A 20,210-nucleotide genomic window follows, 5' to 3' on the forward strand; every position below is an offset into this window, starting at 1 on the left:
GTTGTCACTCTTAGGAACTCCTTGCCACAGAGAACTGTGGAGGCAGAGTGTTTGTGTATATTTAAGGCAGAGATAAATTCTTGATCAGTAAGAGAATTAAGGGTTTAGGAGGATAATGCAGGAAAGCGGAATGTCAGTTCAGCCCTGTTGAATGGTGGAGCAGGCTCAATAGGCTGAACAACCCACTCCTTTTCCGAATTCTTATGGTCTTATTGATGCTTTAGAAATACAGAATTTTTTTGTAAGCAGCCCAATATTGTAACATGCCCTTTAGAAGTCAAACAAAAAACACAAATGATTGCCGATTTTCTAATAAACCTGTTCAGATTTATTACATACCTGTACAGCAGGTGGGACTTGAGCCCCAAGCCTGCTGGCCCAGACGTAGGGACGCGGAGCACATCACAAGAGACCCTCAAGCCACCTTAAAGCTATTAAGAGTAGGCATACTAAACCTTCCCATAATGTTGAATACTATTGGAAACATTTTGCAATGGGTCGTAAGAGATTTTTCCATATTCCATAACAAAAATGTGATTGACAAATGCACTATAATTACTAGTACACCCCAAGTACTTTACAACCAATGAATTATTTTTGAAATGAATCTGTAAACATAGTAACCAAGTTAAACACAGATTCATACAGTAAATTAATGAAAACCAGAAAGAGACAAAATCAGAACATTAATGATCAAATATTCAACCACCTTGCTTTGGCAAAGAGTTGAAAAATAAAGTGGCTCAAAATTCACTTAAAAAAAATTAACATTTGATTTTAATAACAGGCTGACTACAAATGATAAAAACAATGACTGCAGATGCTGGAAACCAGATTCTGGATTAGTGGTGCTGGAAGAGCAGTTCAGCCAGCATCCAAGAAGCTTCGAAATCGACGTTTCGGACAAAAGCCCTTCATCAGGAATAAAGGCAGTGAGCCTGAAGCGTGGAGAGATAAGCTAGAGGAGGGTGGGAGTGGGGAGAAAGTAGCATAGAGTACAAATAGTAAAGCCACAGAGAGTAGTTCACAGTTAAGAAAATAAAGATGCTTCAGTATAATTTTGACCAACAATTTAATGCTGGTTTTAATTCAACTCTAGAAAACCTCTTTCCCTGCATTGTGTCTTGCACGGGAACTGTTCTTGACTAAAGTTAAACTGGCAAAATGAATGAGTTCCAATTATTTAGCTGTATTTTTATTTAATGCTCTATACTAGCCATCATCGCAAATACATGACATTATCATAACATTTTTATGCTAAGGATCTCCAGTAGTCAATTGATTGACTATACAACTGAGTTAATAGGAGTGTCCATTGTTCTAATCCAGAAGCCCATCAAGTTCTTAAACCAAGAGTTTTAGAGACTAAAGAAACATCTATCGGAAACCAACTGGATATAACAGATGGCGGTGGTCTTGGGCTTCAGGAGATAAGAATGGATAAGATCATTTTAAAAATTGAAAATGACCAGTAAGCCTTTCCTTGTTTTGGACTCTATAACAGTTACTAAATAGGAATTGCAAACAAATACTTTAAGGAACCATAAATTTTTGGATCTGCACAAATACATTTTATATTATAGACTAATAGAAACTGTATATTATAGCATATACTGTACATTGTCAGCTTTTAACAGGAGAAAGTTTAATTCAACATTCCCATAAAATTGTATAACTATCAATGAAAAGGTAAGTTCATCTACAGCAACCTGATGAATTTTATGCATTTTCTAATTTTTAAAAACAATTTATTCTTTCGATATAGCAGTCACCAACATCACTGTTGCTGACAATTAAGAATCTATGATGCCATGGGTTGGAGTTTCATATAAGCTATGGGACAGGTAAATTAGCAGTTTTCCATGATAATCTAAAAACTCCAATAACCACTTGTTTAAATTCCAGGTTTATTCCTCAAATTGTCATACTGCTACTTAGATACCCTTTGGATTATACTCCAGGATTCTGGATCACTAATTCAGTAACATAACTGTTATACAGTTATTCCAGATGAAAGTTTCTACAAGCAAAATATCTCACTAAAACATTTCAGTAATTAAATCTATTACTTTATTTGCTGTGTACCATTTCTTCAACTATACCATAAAATCATGATGATATTGACAAAACATAGCAAACGCAAGTGAAACTTAACACTACCATTATAGTAGTACTTCCACATCAATGCAAGGCAATTTTAAGTATGCATGAATGCAAAAGTGACAGTACAAGGTCAGTACAGTACAGCAAGAGATGTAACCATCTTGAATAGGTAACATCACATTGCTTTGCACCAGACAAAAATTACTACAATCCAACATGGAGCCACATGTAAGAGAACCTAGGAAGTTCACAAGTGCCCTGGGAATGTCAAACTTGTTTTCATCCTTTTTAACCAACTTGATAAAAGTGAGACAGCTTCGCATAGGTAATGGAGGAACTTAAAAGGACTTAAATCTATATCTTACCACCAGCATAAAATTCCTAGACAGTATCCAAATCCTTCATTTAATTGTTCGATTTCCAATTTAATTTTTTCAATAATGATTTGAGACTATTACAAATGATTGATACCATGCAGCCCACCATAGCTCATTCATTCAGAAATTCTTCAGTGTGCTCCCAGTGTAATATCCAAATAAACCTATACCACTTGAAATAATTTAGGAATCAATATCAAATCACACATCGATCTTTAAAATACAAAGAACTATGAACAGGAAACAGATGAAAAAAAAAGAGATGCAAGTCATTTAGGTGTTTGAATTTGTTTTATTATTTAGTAAGGTTGTGGCTGATCGGATTGTGGTCATCTTTGTGGAATATAGAAAATCTCCAAGAAATACTAGGAACTAAGGGACTTGTGAAAACAAGGAACTGAAACAAATTTGGAGGCAATACTCAAAAAATTAACTGGAGAAGGCTGATAAATCCCCAGATGATCCATATTGCAGAGTGCTGAAGGTGGTGGCTAAAAAGAGAATGGATGCATTGGGGTCCATGTTTCAAATTTCTATTGATTCTGGAAAAGTTCCTGCAGACTGGAAAGCAGAAAATGTAACCTCATTTAGAGCAGGAGAGACATGAAAAAAACAGGGAATTACAAATGACAGGGGAGGGAAGATAACTAGGCACTTGGGGAGGAGTCAGCATGGATTTAGGAAAAGAAAGTCCTCTGATAAACCTGTTGAAGTTTTATAAGAATGTTACCTGTAGCATTCCAGTGATGTAGTGTATTAGGATTTTTAAAAGCTTTTGAGAAGATCTCATAGGAGATTAGTCAATTATGGAATTGGGAATAATGCACTTGCATGGATTGGGAATTGGTTAACAGAGCAGAAAACAGTAGAAATAATGGAGTCATTTTCAGGTTAGCAGGCTGTTACTATTAGGATTCTGGGAGGATCACCACAGGGGCCAAAGTTGTTCACAATCTACATAAACTGCTTGTTATGAGGACTCAAGTGTAATTTTTCCAAGCTTTATGACGCAAACCTAAGTGGACATTTATATTTAGGTGAATACAAGGAAGCTTCAAATGAAACTTTGACAGAGTAACTGTGCAATAATACAGCAGAGACAATATAATTTGAATAAATGAGTTATTCACCTTGGTAGAAAAAAACCCCAGAAAAACAGTATTTCTTAAATGGTGAGTTAGGAAGTATTGATGTCCAAAAGGAAATCGAGTGATCTTGTCACTAAAAACTAGCTAGCAAGCAATTAAGAAAGCAAGTAGCATGTTGGCCTTCAGAAATAAAAGACTAAAATGTCTTGCTGTAATAGCACAGACTTGCTCAGATCATACTTGGGAGTACTCAAATTTTTGTTTCCTAATCAAAGAGGGATACACCTCCCAAAGAGGTATTGAGATGGAGATTCACCAGACTAGTCCCTGCAATGAAGTTCTAAGAGGATTCGTACTGGACTTAAAATGTTCTTTCTTTCTCCACAGATACTGCCAGGTTGCAGAATTTCTTCAGCATTCTGTGTTTAATCCCAGAGTTAGCTGGATTATCTTTTATAAAGGAGATGGAGGAAAATGGGCTTTTATTTGTTAGTTTTGAAGAATGAGAGGTGATTCAATTTAAAAACATGAAACTTTTAACAAAGTGTGATAGAATAGATATAGATAGATCTAGTGAGCCGAAGTAATGGTAGGCCAAAGACTGAGATTAGGAGGGATTTCTTTAATCAAGTTTGTAAACTTTGGGAATTCACTGCCCAGAGGACTATGCCAGTAGGGTCACTAACACAAAGACAACTGATATCAATGGATACTAATGATTTGGGAATACTACAGGAAAGTAGTCTTGAAGTAATCAGCCTCAGTCCAATTAAATAGTACAGCAGGTTCAACAGGCTGAATAGTCTCCTCTGGTTTGTATTTGCTTCCAATAACCATGGACTCTCTTGTAGATCAAAATGTGGGCTATTTCACACCATATCTACAAATCTATGGCCCCGATCACTTAACAGAACAAAAAGTTAATTTCATTTGTTGCCGCCTTTTTTTCTAGTTGAATTCAAAACAAAGTCTACATTATCCAACTGAAATTAGAATTATGTAACCAGTTAATTAAAATACCCTAACAGGAGTCTCTAAAGGGAGACTTCCAAAACATATACTTAAAGAATGCAATTTCCTATATTTCTCACTTTACTTTTCTTAGAAACAAGCTGTATGATACATTTCACTTTTAATCATCATACGTAATCCAATAAAAATGAAAGAAACAAAAAACGTTGAGCAAGATCAGCTACTTTATATTTAAGACTGAACTGAAAAGGAAAGATGGAAAGAGATCCAATTTTGATGATCTTACTAAGTTCACATTAAAATCTTAATGCAAAGAACGCATTAAAAATACACAGAATAACAGACTGCATTTAGTTCCTCACCAAAGACATAAATATCATGTTAGACAGCACACTGTCTTTAGATACATCGAGTGCTCCAACAAAACAGAATAAAAATAGATTGGCAAATCTCGACTGTTCTGCATCAATTCCATGAACTTATTTCTATTTTACAAAATATACCTCAACAACTCTTACCTAAAAAGGTCATCATGGAAATAAATAAGTGCATACTTTAAAAAATAGAAAAGGAAAAGCAAAAGGATAATATGGGAAACTACTGCAAATTTCAGAATTCATTATATACGTTAAAAAGACTTGCAGAAAAAGAGTGAAAAAATCCAGCAAAAGAAAGCCACCCAATTTTACATAATTAAGTTTTAAAACGCTCAGTTTAAGGTGCATTACTAGATCTTACCTGGTGCAGGTGTATGTGTAGTCTGTGTTTCTTGGTATTCACTGGCTACAAGCACTTCTATGATTTTAATATGGTATTCAGGATTTGTATCTGAGCTAGATCGAAATAAAAAAATTCAAAATCTAACTTATACAATAATAGAAATCTTAAACAATTTTCCAAAAAAAGTTGGCGTTCAAGTGTTATTTACATTAGCGTTGCTACTGTACATTTTACAAAATACATACGTATTCCCAAGGAAACTGTCTTAATGGTCATGTACATACCTCGCTGCCTGTTGTCTGAAAAGCAAAGGATTGAAGATTTCTGCCAATGTTCTTGGACTTAGATTGTTCTTTCCAGAGCTTTGGCAAAGTTTACAGAAGTGCTTGATCAAATAATGAAGTGTAAGCCAATACTGTTGAGGCACATTATGGGACTGGATAGCTCTCTTTAGCAACTGTGCACACTCTTCTGTATTGAGTACTTCTGCATTTGGGGAAATTAAAGATCATCACTCAACAGTAGGGCACGGAACCACCAGCATTCAGAATTCCTATCCAATATCCAGTACCGCTCCACATGCTATTCCTAAGCAAACACTCAGACGACTGACAGTTACCAATCTGTGTTCGGTACAAGAAAGCTTTTAAAAAGCTACTGTGAACAACAAATGGAAAACTATATGCTTGTGATGTGGACCACAAATACTTAGTACAGTACATACAATAGGTTCTGTTCTTCTTGTGATGCAGATGATTGGGCAATTTATAGATACAGCAGATAAGGCCAACAACCACATCCTTTACTGCATTATGCACTTGTAGATAGGGCTTCACTTTGTGCAGACTAATAGCTCTATAGACTCTGCAACAAGTCTTGTTTTTGATCTTTGTAACCTACTCACACCCAAAATTTACAAACCACATAGTAAAATTCGCGGTTATGTCTCAGTACTTTGTGACACATCAAGATCACGTCACAGGTTTGCACTGATATCTGAACAGAGTTGATTCTTGTCATAATTGCATTCATTAACATCTGCAGACAACCTATCACCATAAGCTAGAACATCGATCCTAGTTTGCATGGCTAATGATTTAAACTGGTGAAATTTTTGTAAACAAAGTTCAATACAGAAGAAAAATTACAAACTGTAAACACAATGAACGATATCACATGGGCTCACTAAAAAACTTACCCAGAGGGCAGACATTAAAAGCAGTTATGAAGCAAACTGATAGACATGAACGAGGTACATGGAAGGGTTTGCGAAAGAGTTCAGGGAATACAGAAAAGAAACTCTTTATTTAATCAGGCCTATAGCATCAATAAGATAAATTCTGTGGCATTGCATCTTTTTGCATAAACATACTAATGAGCATTCTTAAAGCATTTAAACAAAAATAAATACAGCATTTTTCTGAAACTGCCTAAAAATTTTAAGACAGTTGATAAATACATGTTTTATTTTTGGAAATTTTCTGCTTAAATTTTTAAAAATTGATTAATATGAAATAACAGTTAACTCCATGATAGTACTTCCTCTTCTAAATCAGAAGGTCGAACTTAAGCAGACAATCTCAGATGACAAAGTGCAACATTTATCGCTCAACCATAAATTAAGCATTAAACTGTCAAATTTGTTATTTAATGTGTTTGTGGGATCTTACCCCACACAAACTGGCTTCTGAGTTGCCCTACATTATAACAGAATATACTTAAGAGTCATTCGGCACAGCAACAGGCCCCTTGGCCCAACTCATGCATGCTGAGCAGGTTTCCTAAACCGAACTAGTTTCATTTGCCTGTGTTTGGCCCACATCCCTCTAATCCTTTCCTATCCATATACTCGTCCAACTTCCTAAGTATTTTGTTAGCTTTATAATGTTCTGGAGTTACACAAGATGCTACATAATTGCAAATTTTTTCTTCCTTACCTTGAGCAGTAAAAACCATATCACTGTAGATGGATGCTGGAATGACAGGATTTGGCAGTTCCTGAAGATATTGCTTTAAAGCATCAGTTAGTGACTGCAGATCAAACTGCTCAATGTCCACGGAGGCTGCATCTGGTAAGTTGAGAAATGCATATGACTACAGAAATGTTTACAAAATAAACTGGCTGTTGAGAGAGATTTACTTGACTTGTCTGTGAGATATATACCAGGTTACAAGTATGCAGAAATTTGTTTTCAAAAGGCTGTGCCATTGTTATAGGATATATTTTCTGAAGAATTCATGTTTTATACAAATGTTCACAACTTCAAGAAGCATATTTCAATAAATAAAAACAATTAATCAGGCTTCTTAATGAGGCAGCTACCTGGAATCACACTGCATCTACTAAAATCTGTAATAACTCTGGTTCAATCTTTCACCTATCCTGATCTAACCAATCTTGGCAAAGCAGTATTAGCAGGATAATTAAGAATACCATCCTGCCTAACAGTGGGGAGAGAAACAGCTAGGAGTACCAGTTCACTTTAAAATGCACTTTTGCAGAACATAAGTCCAAGAAAGGTAAAGTCATGACCTGAATACTAATGGGCAAGTGATCAGTTCAGCTCAGTACAGAAAGTATTAGTGATACCACTTTCTGAAAAGGGCAGAAAAACTAAGAACTGCAAAAACTAGCGGCATAGTATTATTGAAGAGATTCCTACGAACAGAAATGGTACTTTGCCCCCAGCATCCAAAAAGAAATTAGAGATTATGGCTTGAAGGAATATCTTTGTCTTCACTGTACCACGTAGTATACATTTGAAGATTGAACATACAGTTCATAAGTAAAAATTAATTCCCAAAACACTGGACAAAATTAAAATTAGGTGCAATTAACAATTACGAGAGAATTCATAGAGCTAGTTTTGAATGCATTTTCTAATGGATATATAAGAGTCCAAAATCAGCTTCTTCTAAAACTTTCAATTATTGCAATACAACCAACACAACATTAAAGGTGCCCCCTAGTGGTAACACAGCATTTATATAAAGAAGCTCTGTTTTGGTAAAAACACGTGGCTACCTGGTTCAACTTGTGTTTCCAGAAACTTCACACACAATCTATGTAAAAACTGGGAATTTACAATCCCACCATGCCCAAAAGAAAACACTACTGCAACATTTATTATAATGAAGTGACAGCTAGAAACACAAAAAGGGAGTAAAAGTCTATTGTAGTGACAATGCACTTAAACCACAAATATCTGTACCAAACAACTTGGAAAACATCCAAAAAGGTGCCATATATTTACCATAATCCAACAACTGTTTTAATTCAGCACCACCACATGAACCAGACATTCGGTATAAATTGGCACTCTCTAAACCTGTAAAATACAAGGGCATTCATTGGGTAAGTTACACGGTTTTACTCATACCGGAACACTTAAGAACCATGAAGGAGTCTAGGCAAGTTAACAAGCAACTAACTAGAGTGTGTGCTAGTAACTAGAGTGTGCATGTTGAACAGTTCATTTGTAGCAATACTAGCTAAATGCAATTTAAGATATAGTGGCTTTTACACTAAATTCTGACATGACGCCTTTTATTCTGAATGTAAAAACAAACTGAAGATTAACTTGTATTGCAAACAAATCAGCACTGTAAAGGTGGCTATAGCTAAAAGCTTACAATTAAACCTACAACTGCAAAATTACTGTGATGTGATTTTTAAAATCTAGAAAACCTTTAACATACACTTGCTTGATCAAATGGATTGGATATAGACATGCAAAACTGTGATTGTTAATCATATTGCCAGCAGCTCTTACAATGAAAATCCAAATACACAAATATTTGAAACAAAAAAATTGGAAACGTTTACCAAAATTTTCTGTGACAGGATTCTGCATCAGTTTTGCAATAGATAGCCATAGTGTTTGAAATTAAGAGGATCTATTTTACCAAATATTCCAAACTATTCTAGTACAAATTAATATTTGTACAACTATTCTAGTACAAATCAACTCCAGACTGGAGTTACATCAATATAGGTAACCTAATCCAACAATGTTGCCCATATGTTTGTGGTTGCTTAAACCCTTTCAAGAAACTCTCCTTTAAACAGAAATCAGGCAGAATTTTAAAAACCAAATTAATTAAAATTGCAAACTTTACCTGTTTTTTCAATAGCCTCTACTAATTTCACTAGGATGGTTGGTGCAACGTCTGGGGGTGAGAACTGCTCCGTTAAATCTGGTAGGACAGAAGCTGCACAAGTCAAAAAAAATTTAGTTAATGTTTTAGTAATCTAAAAATAAATGCATGACTGTTTAATTTTTAAATCCTAAATAAATGTTCTTATTGACTTTGTCAATATTGCAGACACATCCTCTCCACAACTCTGGCACACTCAAATAGATTGTACTCACAAACTACCTTTATTCCGATTACTCAAAAGATCACGAGAAACTTTTCTGGCTTAATGTTTGACTTTTCAAAAAGATATGGGGCTTAAAAGTAATTTATTACCATATTTAACAAAAGATTGTCAAAGGCTATTCTGATTTGTTTAGCTGGTTTACTCCTCCCATTTTCTACTCTAAAAGAACTCCCAGCTTGTAATTTAACTGATGGTTTAAAACAAAAGTCTCTTGGCATCTGTTTTTCTTGAGCTTAAAATTTTATTGCAAGTCCAAAAGTTCTATGAAAGCAGTTCTCAGAAGTTCTTTGGGGCTTAATTGGAAACACAACAGATATCTGGATGACTATGGATTTTTTAGACCCAACTGGTTTCATGTATATTTAAATATATTAAGAGAAATTTACAACACAAAACTTGGTTGGGTTTGAAATTGTGCACACATGTAATCTAAGAAGAAGAACCCAGAGGAGGAAACTCACTCAAAAAGATGTAAATATTTGATTCTTGCTTTGCTCTTGCATTTCAAATGAAAACAGTTTGCAAAAATTTCCAAACTTAAGTTGTGCTACTTGATTGTTACCAAATGAGGGCACTGCTGCTATACTGTTGCTCTCAGAATTATACTGTAGCAGAATATAAGTCTGCCCAGTTCAGCATTAAGTCCAAAATTCAGGGAATCAGAATATGAAACATTATGACACATTGGAAAATATAGGACAGGAAATCTGTAGTCCACGTGTCAGGTTCCAAAATATAATGCCAAGGTGCTTATTTCAAATAATCCCTACAGTGTAGAAGCAGGCCATTTAGCTCAGTCCACACTAGGTGGAATGCTCTTTGGAGAATCAGAGTGACCCCCTCCCATAACCTATTTCCCATAGATAATCTACCTAACCTACATATCCCTTGGATCCTATGGGCAATTCGGCACAGCCAACACACTCAACCTGCAAATCTTGGGACTTTGGGAGGAAACCCGTGCAGATACAGGGAGTGTGCACACAGTCACCGAGGCTGGAATCAAACCTGGGTCTGTGGCACTGAGGCAGCAGTGCTAACCACAGCCACCATGCTGCCCACTTTCACATAAATTTGTAACATTTTTTCACACTATACCAGACAGTCCATTCCACATGTTCACTAACCTCAGCACAAAGTATTAAAATAGTGTACACCATCCCACATCTGGTTTGGCTCTACATCCTTTGGTATTCAAAACATTGAGCTTTAACTTGTATATTTCTTTAAGGTTCATTAGCATGCATTAAAACTGGGCTGAATAGCTTATCTTATTACTGGACTTTAACCTGTTTTACCATGCTGTCATGAAATGCCTCTTGCCTACAGAGCTGTAGAACATCATGACAATAGTACTGCATTTTGGCAAGACAAACAAGGGCAGTACTTATTACAGCTAATCTGGGTCCTGGATAGTGGTGTTGAAAAGAGACCTAGGGTTCAAATACGTAGTTTTTTGCAAATTGCATCACAGGTAGACAGGGGGAATTAAAAGGTTCTCATCATGCATGCCTTAAAGATGCTCAGACCATCGAGTACAGGAGTTGGAACGTCATGTTAAGGCTGTACTGAAGGTTTGTGAGGCCACAGAGTACTGCAGATAGTTTTGGTTGCTCTGTTATAGAAGCATATTATTGAACTGGAGAGGGTTCAGTAAAGATTTACCAGGATGTTGCTGGAACTGGAGGGTTTGAGTTAAGGCGAGGATGGATAGGTTGGGATTCCCCCCTCCCTCCCTTCCAGAGCATACAGGGGTTTACAAAATCACGAGGAGCACAGATAAGATTAATAGCAAAGGTCTTTTCCCTGGAGTGCTTGGGGGTGGGGGGAGCGGAATGTGTGGTGGTGTTCAAAATCAGGGGACATATTTACGGTGAGAGTAGATAGATTTTAAAAAAAGGGACCTGAGGGGTAACTTTTTCCACAGAGGGTGGTTTGTATGTGGAATGACCTGCCACAGGTACAGGCAGAAGTGATTACTGCACATGCTGGACATTAGAGTCAAGATTGGAGTGGTGCTGGAAAAGCACAGGTCAGGCAGCAGAGGAGTAGGAAAATCAACCCTGATTCCTGATGAACAGCTTTTACCCAAAATGTCAATTTTCCTGCTCTTTGGATGCTGCCTGACCTGCTGTGCTTTCCCAGCACCACACTCTCTCTGATCTCATTTTCTCCTAGATGCACGTAACATTCACACCACACAAGTGCCAGGCAATGACCAAACACATACATAATCTAACCATCACTCTTGACACTCAATGTCATTAATGTCACTGAATCCCCCACCATCAACATCATGGGGACTTACCACTGGCTGGAAACTCAAGTGGACCAGCCATATAAAAACTGACTACAAGAGGCTAGGAATTCTGTGAACAACGGACCTTCTGACTCCTAAAGCCTATCCAACTTCTACAAGGTATCAGGAAATATAACAATACTCCCCACTGACCTGCCGAGTGCAGCTCCAATAACATTCAAGCAGCTTATCATCCAGGACAAGCACCACATCAACAAGCATCACTGTCACTCATTAACAGTACTGTGCACCCATCTATAAGATGCATCGCAAAAAGTCAAAGGTCCTTAAATAGTACCTTCCAAAACCAGGCTCAATACCATCCGGAAGGACAGGGCAGCAGTGTTCCCATGTATCTGCTATGTGCAGGTTCCTCTCCAAAATCACTCACCATTCTCATTTGGAAATAAAATGCTGTTTCTTCAGAATCAATGGGTCAAAATCCTGCAGCACCCTCCCTAATGGCATTGTGAGTCCATCCACACCAAATGGACTGCAGTGGTTCAAGGCTGAAACTCCAAGGCAACTAGATATGGGTAATATATGCCGGCCTACCTAGCATCACTCACTTCCAATGAAAATAAAATAAAATGTTGTCTACAAACTTATTTTGTGATAATTTGGAGAAAATAGTAATCTTGTGCATACAATTATCCTTCAAAAACATGAATACACAGTTGATTTTTCTTTCCTTTTGGCAACCTACACAATCACAATTGTGCAATGCTATCAAATCACAGTTGGTTAGTAAAGGTTGCATGAGTCAATATCCATCTGAGCAGAGAAAAAGATTGCATAGTCGGGGCTACTTCTAACATGCTTAAATGCAACAAACAATACAAGGATATCCTAGCTAAAAGTTAACTGGTGCACAGCATGCATACTTCCTTTTGAATATTCAAGTTTCTTTAATAAATACAATATAACAACTGAAGTTGTTTCAATGTCCTTCATTCATTTCAAATATACAGAGCTAAAATATAGTTTGAACAGATCAGATTCTGTAATTTGCAATTTCATAATGTGAAGCAAACAAACTGAAAAATTTATTAATGTAAACTACAATCAAGTTTGAAGTACATCCAGGTGAATTTTATGGAATGAAGAAATGTTTATGACCAATTTGAATCAATTAAAATTTGAAGATTCATGATTCCATCTTCATCATTTCTCACACCTACCGCCAAATATATAGAACACTAAAAAAAAGAGATGGCACTAAAAAGTTAGGACTCTATTATAAGAGATATTAAGCGCTGGACTGATTGCAAACTCTTTGGAATTATTTTTCAACATTAAATGTAATTACAAAATACTTATATAATCTCCTAGTATGTGAATCCCAACCGCCTATATAAAATCAAGCATCTTTAACTGAAAAAAAGAAAAGCAACCAAGGTTTTAGAAAGAACTTTTTAAAATATGAGTTGCATAATATTCCAGTCATAGACTGATTGACCATTGTGCGCTCTCACTTGGCACACCAAGGATCTTTCTTTGATTTCTTCTTGGCCAGGTTTTCAAGTTTTACATGATTATAAGATTTTCACAATGCAAAATGTGTACAAGTATTATACTTTACCATCATAGACAGTTTCCGAAACATAACTTGGAACAGGCTTTCCTAGTTAGAGTAGCTGCACTGCAGTCAGCCTCAAGCAGATTGAAATTAAGACAACCGTCTATGAAGTGAACCTCATCTGTATTTGCTCTCTGATGCAGCCTTTCCTTCTTCCTGCTCCAATGCCATTTGCAACACAACACTCTGTCACATTCTCAGACATGAAAGCGAGCAAGTCTCAGCACCTTGACCGTTTTCTGCAATTTTGTGATAGAAGTTTCCTCATCACTGCACTGAGATTACATGTATAGCCAGTGTTTTTGCTGAAATCTACTGACTGATGTTTGTGGGCTCAAATGCAATCTCAGAACACTTTAGTGAAGTTAAAATGCTGTTATCAATGGTGTGTACTTCAGATAAAATATTATATTTGCCTGTTGTTTAGGTGGATGCAAAAAACATTCAAGGCAGTACTCATGGAAGAACAGGCAATGTTCCTTGTATCACATTCAATGTTGATGCCAAATACACCCATGTGGCCCTGTTTTCCCACAACACATTATTGAGGATGAATGTATACAATTAAACATTGCCTTCTGTAATTTCTAGAAACTGTTGATTCTGGCAACAATTTTGCCCATAATTTGGTTTTAATGACTACTAGATCTAAGGAAACTGCATCTCAACACTTGTGTCTTAAACCAAATTTCCTCAGTGATGGATTGTTCTAACACACTGAAGCCCCAAGACTCCACAAGTGACCTTGTAATTTTTCAGTAAGATTAACCCTTTCCTCAATGTTTTCCAACTTCTTGCTAACAAAAAAAAAGGTGGTTCCATAACAGCAGCAGATCATGTCTTATCTGTACTTGACCCCATTTTCCTTATTCAACAAAAATCCATTGATCCCATTGTTTGACATTTAAAATTATCCTGGCATTCAAAGCCTTACAGGGAAGCAAATTCCAGTTTCTCCACTACCTGGAAGGAGATCAACATTTCATCCCCAAATAGCCTAATTTCTTATATTATGGCCACTTGCTGTGGAATTCTCCACCAGAAGGAATTCCTTTGCATCAACTCTACTGAATCACTAAGTTAATTTAGAGACTTAATTGGACCACTCCTTAGCTTTCTAAACTGCGATGTACCCTTCTACAGTCAAAATGTATTTCTACAGACACTTGAACCCCACTATTTCAAATTCAGGACTATTCAATAAAGTAGTTTTGAACCAATGATGATATCAAATAAAACTAGCTACTACTAATTAATTCATCACACTGAATGATATGTACAACTGCTCATTGACTACTTGACAGCATAAAATCAACAGGCTGCAAGTTTTGAGAGAAAGCAAGGACTGCAAATGCTGGAGATCAGTCAAAAAGTAGGGTGCTGGAAAAGCACAGCCGGCCAGGTAGCAAAGGAGCAGGAGAGAGTACTTGAAAGGTCAACTCTTGCTCCTCAGTTGCTGACCTGCTGTGCTTTTCCAGCACCACACATTGTACTCACAAAACAGAAGACAAACATGAAAAGACAAAAAAACTGTGCAGAGTTCTAAAAAAAAAGGAGAATGCATGCAAGCAATGTTCATAAGCATGAAAGTGGAAAAATCACAGCAAATTGGGAGAGTACTACAAGAACTGCTAAACTTATCAGCAGTACTCCTCAAACAAAAAGGAGTGAAAAAAAATTCAAGTGGCCTTAACAACTGCTCAGATTATTTAAATTCAGTTAGTAATTGGTCAATAATTACATTCACGTGGCCAACATATTACAAAGGAGCCATTCAAAGCAACTATTTTCAGCTAAGTATGGTTTCCAGGTTACATAAATCTATTATAGTAACTTATGACTCCTGGTGGGAAAATACAAGTTGCATAAATTATCTTTATTTTCACCATTCTGACAAATATCAAAAATACTTAAGAGTAAGCCTCAGGTATAAAATTAGGAGAAAGTGAGGTCTGCAGATGCTGGAGATCAGAGCTGAAAATGTGTTGCTGGAACAGCGCAGCAGGTCAGGCAGCATCCAGGGAACAGGAGAATCGACGTTTCGGGCATAAGCCCTTCTTCAGGAATGAGGAACCTGAAGAAGGGCTTATGCCCGAAACGTCGATTTTCCTGTTCCCTGGATGCTGCCTGACCTGCTGCACTGTTCCAGCAACACATTTTCAGCTCAGGTATAAACTACACAGTCAAATTCAGTAAACTATACACCATAGTTTGCTTACAATAAAGCAGTACAAATAAAGTGCTTTCATGAACATAACAATGAAGCACAAATGATTCCAGAATAAACTCACTTCAAAAATCTGTATAACTTTGTAGATGCATTTATTGCTGTTTTCAGCCAACATCTCACTTAAAGTCATTATTTTTATTGAATCGAGACAGAACAGACTAACTACGGATTGTCAAAGAACTTGGAAAGGAAGAGATAGCCCAATTAAAACACAGTACACACATTTGTAAATCCATTCAATTGGCTGTGCTCGATCATAAATCATCTAGACTTCTGATGACATATACTATAGTCAGATTCCATATATTCTATCTTTTACTAGGTCAACCTACAATCAATCATACAAATGCAACTCAAGAAAACTTTTCAATCCATGCCACAGCCCTTGACAACAAACTGAAATCCAAGCAGAAACAGACAATACTTTCATAAACAACAACAGTTTTCAAATTGAGTTTCAAAGGGCATTCTCAGCTGGATTTTGTTTTAAATCTTGCAAATTGTATCATGTATGATTCCTCTATGAAGTCCAATATGGATTACAGTTGGTGTGTTTCAACTATAGTATTTCGATCCCATACACTAAATTTGAACTTGGAATAATACAATTATTCTATCAAGCATGTCACAATGATTCATTGAAATCATTCAGAATCCTTATTGCACAGTTTAATTATATGACAGAATGGCCATTATTTCAGTAATATTTGAACAGATGGAAACATAGAAAAACTTGTCAAGGGATTTCTGTAGCACTTAACATTTCAGTGAATTATTTTCAGGAGTTTTGTAACATTTTTCTCCCATAGCTGGTCTGAACATACAAAATCCCTAACATGATTTTGTTTAAACTGCTTTAGTCAGATTTCAAACTTGATAACCAATTATTTCAGGAAAACAAATTAAAATCTTCCCAAACAAGACTGGTCATGGCAGCCAAACTTTCATTCATTCCCTCACCCTGTAAAAGAAGTGATCAAATTTTATTCCCAAATAATTTTATCCGAATTGCAACAATAGTTTTCACTTATTGTGAGGCAGAACTAGGGGAAACGGAAATAAAAGTTCTAATTAAGCTTATTTACTTAGGGAACACACCATTTTAGAAGTTATAGCGCCGAATCCCATCTTGATGCCAGGATCATCTCACCACAGTGTTGCCAAATTCCTTGAAAGTGTACACATTCTCATTTGGGAAAGCAGCAACTAGCTCTACTTGCCATGGGTTGCAATCTTACCAACATATACAAATTGCCATTGGGAAATTAGATATGAAATCAGTTTGGATTCTTGGCGGGATAAATTTGCCACATGCCCTGCTGGATATCAACAGCTAAGGAACAGCTCCATGGACACCATCCATTTGCACATCACATTCATAGATATTGGCACCTGTTTCATGCCAGTGTTATGAACCCCCATGCCACATTTCTGATCCACTTACAGTTCTTTCCTGCACCAGCATCTAATCATTGCAATGCTGCAGAAAGGAGAGGTCAGAAACAGACACCCAAGTCAAACACTGGACAAGGCTCCACCTCTGGCTTGTTACTGGTTCTCAATGCTCATTCATTCTAAGCCTACCTAAATGGTCCCTGTATTCCAAATGGTTTATATTTTTGCACAGAGTCATGGAGCACAGAAACAGACCCTTTGGTCCAACTCTCCTGTGCCAAGATATCCTAAACTGATCTGTTCCCTTTTGCCAACATTTGGCCCATATCCCTCTAAACTCTCTCCATTCCTGTACCCATCCAGGTGCCTTTTAAAATATAAAATTGTATCCACCTCTAACCACTTCCTCTGGCAGCTAGTTTCGTAAACTCAACACCCAGTGTGAAAATGTTGCCCTTTAGGGTCCCTTTTAAATAATTCCCTTCTTACCTTAAACCTATGCCCTCTAATTTTGGATTCCCTTACCCTAGAGAGAGACAAAAAAAGACCTTGACAACTCCACTTATCAATGCCCCTCATGATTTCATAAACCCCTAGCCTATTCAGCTTCTCCCTATAGCCCAACATCCTCAAACATTTTGAACCACCTTTGCCCCCCCGAAGCCAGAGATATCTGGACTACCTGCTGTAACACTTGCTACACAGTCGTCAGTGGGTCTTAAGTAAAAGGCAGATAAGCCTTCACTTGGGGTGAAAAATTGGACTTAGCACACATTACGAGGGCAGGAATGCCAATAAATGCAGGCAGTTTGTTAAGATATAGTGAAAAATATTGCCTCTCAGCATGAAAATCCACCACTCTAAATGATTAGTACCTAGTAAAAAAATTCAGAGTATACTTCATAAATTGTGCAATTCCATGGCATGTCCACAAGAGTACAATACCCTTTCAGTTGATGCTGTTTTATTATGGGCCCACCCATCTGATTAGGTTGAGGAGATAAGACTACTAAAACTGTATATTTGACAGCTAGCAAATATGCACATAATCTCAAGAGAGCAACATCATACTCAAAACACTTGGTAATAATTTTATATATTTTTTCTAGTGAATATAGAACTTTAAATGTCCTTAAATGTAAATTCCCACATAGAATTTGAGACATTTGCTAACAAAAAAGACCAACTCAAACAATGCACAGGCAACAAAAAGAAACTGCCCACTTATTCTGGGATCTCAGAAACAGAATTAGAAGAGAAATCTGATATGAACCCTTCTAAATATTTGAGAGGTATTGAAATCTTAAGAGCCATAAATGCTGACAAAGAAATATGCAAAAATGCAGCTGAAGTGCAGAACTCCTATTTCAATTGTTGACTTTTTTTTATAAATAGCAGTGACACCCAACATCTGGGGGGAAAAAAACCTAATTTTCACCAACAGATGACCATAAACAAAACAAAACAAAAAACAAAACATTCTAGGCAATAAGTTTCACCTTGCAGAAGGGGGAGGTAATGGTTACAAAAATATACAGAATGTGTTATTTCTACATCTAGATTTAACTATTTGAAAAATCTAGATAAACCAGCAGAAGAAAATTTTGAGATTTAAAACTTGCAGTGAGGGTATGATTCCCAAAAGTCAGTTAAGCCACAAACTTTGAAGTTTAGCCATGGGATGACTTTACTTTTTAAAAAAGTGAAATGGAAATTCTGGGATTTAAGGGTTAATGAACAGCACAATTTATTTTAAGGTATCAATTATCCATCTAATTCCTATAAACATATTCTAGGAAAGTATGGTACAAATAATGACAGATGATTTTGAGACCTGACAGCTCTTACAGCAGCTTAAAGTTCATTAGCATTAAAGAATTGGGTTTTCCTCAACAGCTAATTAATACCTCCTTGACCAATACAGGTAAAGTCATTTTTTAAAACATACTAGCAGTACAAAAAACAATTTAGTTATTGCTTTTGGTTTGTTCAGGACAGCATGATTTCAATAACTTGATTTTTGAGTTAACAAGCACACACCTGCAGGTACAAATGTGTTGGTAACTAAGTTATCATAAGAAGAGAATTCATTGAGCTTTTTTCATATTATAGGAAGGTGACCTTTAAAGCTGGGAGCACTTTGTCAACACGGCCCTCTGTACACAGCTTAAAAACAGCTTAATTGACAGTTGCCTACAGACAGAATCTGGACTAGTAGAAGTATTTGGCCTGTTAGTTTAAAAATTTTAAATCTTGTTACAAAAACACATACATTACAGCACACATTCAAGCCTTCCAGTTCAGTACATCAAAACTAATGTTTTTCACTCCACACAATTCTCCTACTTGAGTGCAACCTATTACCACAACTTTCATGAATTTAATGTAGTTTCCCCTTAGCTACAATGATAGAACAAATACTGAAGAATATACCACATTCCCACTTTCTCAGTTTACAAGTTGATCATATGGAAACAGTAAGATACTTGAAGATATTTCAATACAAGTGTGCTCAAATAAATAAGTCACCCAATTCACAAGAAAAAGCATATTTGGTTAATATACATTTAGAGTAAAATTCATTTATTAAACAAGACTTTAATGCTTCTGGGATGCATTATCTGCTCACAATGAAAATCCAAATTCACAAGTTGCAGAACCAAAACAGATATTTATAATCATTTAATTGTTATAAAGAAAAAAATTAAAATCTAATAAATCCCCTGAAAGTTCTTACATAGCTAGATATTGCTGTTCTCTATAAATTGTGTTTTATGGTTCAATTATCTGAAAATTAGTTTCCATAATTCTGCTGTGTCAAACTGCCAGTATCATGCCAAGAATGTTTTGAACAAAAGCAGTAAAAACATAATGCAAACCCAATTCAGATAAGCTTGTTTCCCAACGGAATATGACTAGATTAAGCATATTAATCAAATGAAGAGTGGGAAAACAGTATCTCGCAGAAACAGAATTCCCTGCTTTACAGTGGGCATCATCACTAATCAACAAAAAAGTATGCCATCTAATTTTTAAAAAACCCATTTAACCAACTAAAGGCAC

At 36.3% G+C, this 20,210-nt stretch overlaps 1 protein-coding gene across 1 annotated transcript in view; it reads right to left on the reverse strand.

The window, feature by feature from the left end:
- pik3r1 (phosphoinositide-3-kinase, regulatory subunit 1 (alpha)) overlaps positions 1-20,210 on the reverse strand; it is a 75,888-nt gene that overhangs the window by 19,790 nt on the left and 35,888 nt on the right. Inside the window, exons 3-7 of the mRNA XM_043706432.2 lie at positions 9,380-9,472; positions 8,515-8,589; positions 7,198-7,329; positions 5,545-5,746; positions 5,279-5,373 (exon numbers count right to left, since the gene is read on the reverse strand). Of these exons, the coding sequence (XP_043562367.1) occupies positions 5,279-5,373; positions 5,545-5,746; positions 7,198-7,329; positions 8,515-8,589; positions 9,380-9,472 (597 nt within the window). The remainder of the gene's footprint in view (positions 1-5,278; positions 5,374-5,544; positions 5,747-7,197; positions 7,330-8,514; positions 8,590-9,379; positions 9,473-20,210) is intronic.

This window comes from Chiloscyllium plagiosum, unplaced genomic scaffold (genome assembly GCF_037043375.1).
Source record: "Chiloscyllium plagiosum isolate Xiang-an unplaced genomic scaffold, Cpla_swu_hap1 HiC_scaffold_2, whole genome shotgun sequence".
Classification (NCBI taxonomy): domain Eukaryota; kingdom Metazoa; phylum Chordata; class Chondrichthyes; order Orectolobiformes; family Hemiscylliidae; genus Chiloscyllium; species Chiloscyllium plagiosum.